The following is a 6638-nucleotide window of genomic DNA, read 5'->3' on the forward strand; positions in this document are numbered from 1 at the left end:
GCCATCTTTGTCACATTGAGAAATGATAATAATTCTTAAGATGAAAATGCATATATAAGCACTCATGCTTTCTGAGCAATCAGGTAAAATTCACTACCATTTACTCGCTTATAAGAGGTACCCAAGGCTGAAAATCATGTATAAAGCAATTCAGAAAAACAGAAACTGAAAATATCATAATAGCTGGAGATGAATAAGAAAGTTGGAAAAGGTATGATAAAATTATGGATAAAATAACAAAGATATGATTTAATATTCTAATTTATAGGAGGATAAGCCTACTCCACAATGTGGAATTAAGTTTTTTATTCGAAAAAAAAATGAATTATTATGAATAATAAAACCTTATATATGACACATTGATATACAGATTATGATAATTATAATTTTGGTTCCTTTATTGTGATCTCAATATAATGATGTCAAGCTAAATTTTCAATCGATGTAGATAACAATAAAACTACTAATCTTTGCATTAAAATGCTACGAAACAAACAAAATTGTCAAATTTGCACGCGAAGCACACCCCCTCCGAAGCATGGATCGACGCCCCTGTTATTAAGCATGCTAAGTCGACTTGACAAGATAACGTATCTCGTTCATGACACTTTAAAGGACAAGTCCACCCTAAAAATAGTTGTTTTGAATAAAAAAGAAAAAAAATTAACAAGCAAGACACCAAAAATTTCATCAGAATCGGATGTAAAATAAGAAAGTTATGACATTTTCAGATTTTTCTTAATTTCACAAAACAGTTATGCACACCCTGGTCTGTATGCGAATGAGGGGATTCATGACATCACCCACTCACTATTCCTTTTGAATTTTATCATATGAAATATAAAATATTCTAATTTTCTCATTATTGTCATTCCTCCCCGAATATTTGAAATTACCATTGTTTTAACATTTTATAATACAGTTAAGTTTGTTCTAATTGTCAAATTTGTAAAATTGAAATATTGTATAATTCAAACAGTAAAAAAAAGAAACTGAGTGAGGGAGATCATCGATTCTCTCATTTGCATGTGACTAAATTGTGCATATACCATTTTTGTGATAATAAGCGAAACTTTAAAATGTCTTAACCTTCTTATTTAATAATAGATTTTTATATAATTTTCAGCATTATGCTGATTTTCCTCTTTTGATTCAAAACAACATATTTTCTGGGGTGGACTTGACCTTTAAAGCTCCGTAAATCAACGTAAGTTTGCAACTAAGTACAAAACGTACAAATCCGACACCCCCTCCATGCAATGGAATACGAGTATACGGGGGGGGGGGGTGGGGTGGGGAAGCTGCATGAAAATTATATCCATATCCGCTATCTTCGCCTCGGCAGCAGCAAGATACATTTCGATATGCGCCATACAAGAACAGCATTATCATTATTGTTGTACTATTAAAACTACTAGTATTGAAAATGTCAAAGGTCGGTGGGAATTCCCAGTCACTAAGAATAGATTGACGAACCGTTCGTACACAATGATAATAGTATTATTATGATCAGTTTACTACAGAAAAATACGAACGTCAGAGAACCCAGCTTCTATCATTAATTCAGTTCATATTCACTACTATCGTAAAACGATATCATCTTTTACATATATAGGGGGAAAGTTGAGTGAATTAACTCTTTTCAGTAGAGTAAGAAAAAAAACTTGTGTATGTTGTGTTCTTAGTTCACATTGATGAAAGTCAAATAATATTTAGAATGTTTCCCATATCAGACATGGAATCATAATTTACTTTGGACTGAAAATGTAAGGTATGCGTATAAATAGGCCATCTTTGTCACATTGAGAAATGCTAATAATTCTTAAGATGAAAATGTATATATAAGCACTCATGCTTTCTTAGCAATCAGGTAAAATTCACTACCATTTACTCGCTTATAAGAGGTACCCAAGGCTGAAAATCATGTATATATTTATTTGAAAAGATAAAGCAATTCAGAAAAACAGAAACTGAAAATATGATAATAATAATAATATGCAACATTTATATAGCGCTTTATACAGATGTTTCTAAGCGCTGCATACTATTACCCCGGCTTTAGCACGGCTACCCTGATCGGGCGCACGAGCATTCAAGGAATTCCTTCCTATACCGGGTGCCCATTTACTACACCTGGGTTGAGAGTGGCACTTGTAGATAAACGCCTTGCCAAAGGACGTTTGTGCTGCGGTGGGATTTGAACCCCGGACCTTGTGGTTCAAAGTCCGAAGACTTATCCACTGAGCCACAACACCTCTATACAAATATCAAAATATATCATAATATCATAAATATCAAATATCATAATAGCTGGAGATGAATAAGAAAGTTGGGAAAGGTATTATAAAATTATGGATGAAATAACAACGATATGATTTAACATTTTAATTTATAGGAGGATAAGCCTACTCCACAATGTGGAATTAAGTTTTTTATTATTTTTTATCAGGGCCCTATACTGTGGAACAATCTCTCCGTTAAACTTCAGACAGCAAAGACATGCAAAATTTCCAACTTTAATTACAAACGACACTTACTTTACACTGAGCAACCCCTTTCTCTTGGCAAATAATCATAGCCTCTCTGTTTCGTTCCTCCTTCTTTCCTGTCTTGTCTTATGCTATATGGATGTATTTTTATGATTATGTATATATTATGTTTTATTACGTACTATGTGCACTTATGAATGTTGTTTTGGGCCATCCAAACAAGCCTGATGAGCTTTCATTTGGTCCACCACTATTTTAATATGTATTTGTATATTGCTTTGTATATTTTTTTAATTTTGTGGAAATAAATGAAAATGAAATGAAAATGAAATTAGAAAAAAAAGAATTATTATGAATAATAAAACCTTATTTATGACAAATTGATATACAGATTATGATAATTATAATTTTGGTTCCTTTATTGTGAGCTTAATATAATGATGTCAAGCTAAATTTGTCAATCGATGCATTTAAGCTTAATGTGGTTAGCTTTATTTGAGTTTATGCTTACTTTATATTTATATCAACATAATATAATATATGAAAGGAAAAATTTAGTGATTAGAAGGTGAAAATTTATTTACATGTAAGAACGTATATCCCGAAAAGATGAAAAATTTTGAAGGAATTATGTTGTACCCTTCTTTGCATAAATTTTGATTTTAAACTACATTATAATAACCATAAATAGTTTAGAAAATGTCGTCGAAATAAAATCGTAGATTTTAAAAGGAGCATATATAGCTCTAAAAAATGAAAGGTAAAGTAAATATAGGGCCTATATATATATATATATATTCATACCTTGGTCAGATCGATCTACTACCGTCGGTTTCACGCTTTCGGCCATATTCAGGCAGACTGAAGATTTTTTTTAATCATATTTTATTTCTTCCTCATATCACATGTAAAAAATAAATATAACTTGACATCATTAACATAATTGTTTCAAGTTTACGCAAAAACCTTTTAACATGGTAAGAAAAGGAATATATATGAATTTCGAATGTAAACTTATAATCAATCTCCTCACATTTCTTTAACAACTTATAATCACGAATAGATTAATACAGAACAGAATCCGGGTACAACAACAACAGCAAAAATCTCTATTAGCTAAATTACGGAAATACACTAATAATCTGTATATAGAACTCAAAAGATTATTTTTTTCCTCCCTCGTTTACCATACTCTTCAATCAAACTGATTAATGAGGAAGTTATATTAATAAAAAAAAACACACAACTTAAAATCGTTATTGGCTAGGGCGACCCCGATCCAATCGATCACCAGATGAACAGATTTTCGACACTATACCAATTCTAATTTCCTTTATCGGGTGTCGGTGGGTTTTGAACAATGACAAACCGCCATGCCTCAGCAGGATCAAAGCTATTGCTCAGATACAGTACATGTACGAGATAAATTATACAAATGTGAGAAATCGGATCGGGGTCGCCCTAGCCACTAACTCGTCTCTGTGGTCTAGTGGTTAAGGAATCGGCGTTCCAAGCTGGGTGCCCGGGTACGATTCCCGGCAGAAACATTTTTCGGCATCACCAAAGGGCAGATAGCTCTGGCATGTCTGGGAACCTTGATTTAAGCTACGCCTACCATTATTCTCTTCATTAATTTCTTTCACAAGTAACATACATATGCATACATACATTCATATATTCTTTCTTCTTCTACTGCTTATCATTAACAGTATATTACTTTTACCATTATTAGAATATTAGAATAAACAGCTATATTAATTATAGCTGCGTATACTTGTTCAATCAGAGGTACATCTTCTAAAGAATTGATAAATCAAGAAATGCATGCTGTCATACCCTTCTTTCGTTCCTTTCTACATTTTGAGGTACGCTCCAGAGTGGCATTGTTTTCCCTTCTTCTGAATTCGTTGTTTTTATTTTGTAATTATGTAGCGTTCCGGTCATGGCTGAGGAATTAAAAGACACGATTGCTCAGAGTCTGGAGTGTCCCGTCTGTCTGACTACCTTCACTGATCCCAAGATCCTGTCTTGTTGCCACACCTACTGCAAGGTCTGTCTGGAAAAGCTCTTGGAATGCCATGGTGATGATCAGATGATCAGATGCCCTGTCTGCAGAACCGATACCCAGGTACCAAATCAGGATGTCAGCCAACTACCGGCAAGCCTAGCTTTGAGGAATCTGATAGAGGACGTGAAAAATCAACATCAAATTTGCACGAATTGTGATTCCGAGGAAAAGTCCAAAGCTGTTGTCTACTGTCAAGACTGTGGCAAGTATCTATGTAATACTTGCCATAATACACACTCTCAGTGGAAAGATTTCGTTAATCATGAAATCATAGCCATTTGTGAGATCTTATCAGGAAATATGTCAGTAAGAAGATACCGGAAATGCAGAAGACATATAAAAGAAGATGAGGAGTGTTTCTGTTATAACTGTAGAAGATTCACATGCTTCAGGTGTGCTGTTATGGAACATAAAGACCAAGGACACCAGGTCATCGAGGCAGCTACTACGTATGAAAGTAATCACATGAAGACCATCGAAGAGTTTAAATCCAAGGTGGAGAAGAAACAATCTAGCTTTCAGAACTACATCGATCTCATCGATGAACAGAAGAAGTGTGTGGATAATGCTACAAAGCTTTGCACAGATGACATCAACAAAGCATATGATGAAGCAGTTCGGCAGTTGACAGAGAAGAGAGAAATCCTTCTTGGTGAAGTCAAGGAAAAGACTAAAAGAGCAGAGGAAGCCCTTGAAGAAATGAAGACATCAGCTCGGCAGCGCATCAATCAGTTGACGACCATTGCTGAGATGGTAACCAATAGGAGAAATGCACCAGTAGACATGGATACTTTGGCTGTGTATGACACTTTATGTGAAGACCTACAAGAGGCCTTAAATCAGGAAAATCCTGATTATGAGCAGCCGAATAAAACATGCGGGAAGGCGAAAAGTTCCATTTTTGAGAGAAATGTTGGAAAGGACGAGCTAGGTCTTGGAAAGATTGTTAATGAGATTTTAAAGAGCATTACTTTGCCTACTAAAGATAGCATGAATGTCATGATAAATACACCAGATGGTAGGATGGCAGTAGGATGTAATCCAGGTGGCGTGAACATCTTCTCTTTTGATGGTCGTCTCCAGCAGACAGTCCTGAAGGATGTTCAGATTCGTGCATTGGGTTTCCTCTCTGATGGTCGATGTGTTGTCACTGATACATCAAACACTTTAGCACTGTACACACCAGAGTTCATGAAGTTGGATGTGATGTTTGAGACTCTGAATCACGATGAAGGTGGGTTTTCTACCCTCACTGTTGATAGTGATGATCTGATCTATGTTAGCTACAGGAAACCTGAGAAGATCCAGGTATTCTCATCAGCAGGTGGGAAGGCAGTCAAGGAGATACAATGCCACGGATATATACCATCGCAAATCACTTCTTACAATGATTCACTATTCATAAGTACAGGTGAAACAGTACATTTGATAGACAAAGAAGGTGAAGTAAAGCATACATTAACCAAGCCAAGTACTTACCTGCACGCTGCAGTGTCTCAAAGCAATACAATCCTGGTAGCCATGGTGAAGTACGATGAAGGTTTGGTGAGCATTGGTGAGTACACAGACGAGCTGAAGCACATTCGGAACCTCGTTAATGAGTACAAGATTGAGAAGCCTATAAAGAGAAATTGGTATTATCTCCAGCAGTACCGATCAGGAGAGATCGCCTTCTGCTCTCCTGATAACCTCTATATCATGATCACATAAAAATCGTGGATGAAACCACAAGAAATACATGTACGTCGTATGATAACATTGTATACAGCATTAGAATTGACTTTCTAGATGACATAAATTTCTCCATAAAGTTCTTCAACTTTCCTACAAAAAAATCCAAAAGTATCAGTAACCGGCACTTTCGCTCTGTCTTTATTTTACGATGCTACCTATTAAGCTGATCAGAGGTGAATAGAATGTGGATATAAACTTTGACGTAATGGTTAAAAGTAGTCCGAGACATTATTCAATCACAATCTGTTTTCAGATGTCTCGGTATTTTCTTATCCAATCCCGATCAAATTGAATTTATCTGACTGATTTGTGCAATATGTAATAAATGAAATGAATCAATAAAAAAT

The 6638-nt window shown here is 35.0% G+C and overlaps 1 protein-coding gene across 1 annotated transcript; it reads left to right on the forward strand.

Moving 5' to 3' along the window:
- Positions 1-4423: 4423 nt before the first annotated feature.
- Positions 4424-6411, forward strand: LOC121409538. Its single transcript, XM_041601454.1, has one exon. It carries the CDS (start codon positions 4432-4434, stop codon positions 6265-6267), a length of 1836 nt encoding a protein of 611 aa, XP_041457388.1. The 5' UTR covers positions 4424-4431; the 3' UTR covers positions 6268-6411.
- The last annotated feature ends 227 nt before the right edge of the window (positions 6412-6638 follow it).

The sequence above is a fragment of the Lytechinus variegatus genome, chromosome 2 (assembly GCF_018143015.1).
Source record: "Lytechinus variegatus isolate NC3 chromosome 2, Lvar_3.0, whole genome shotgun sequence".
NCBI classification, from domain to species: domain Eukaryota; kingdom Metazoa; phylum Echinodermata; class Echinoidea; order Temnopleuroida; family Toxopneustidae; genus Lytechinus; species Lytechinus variegatus.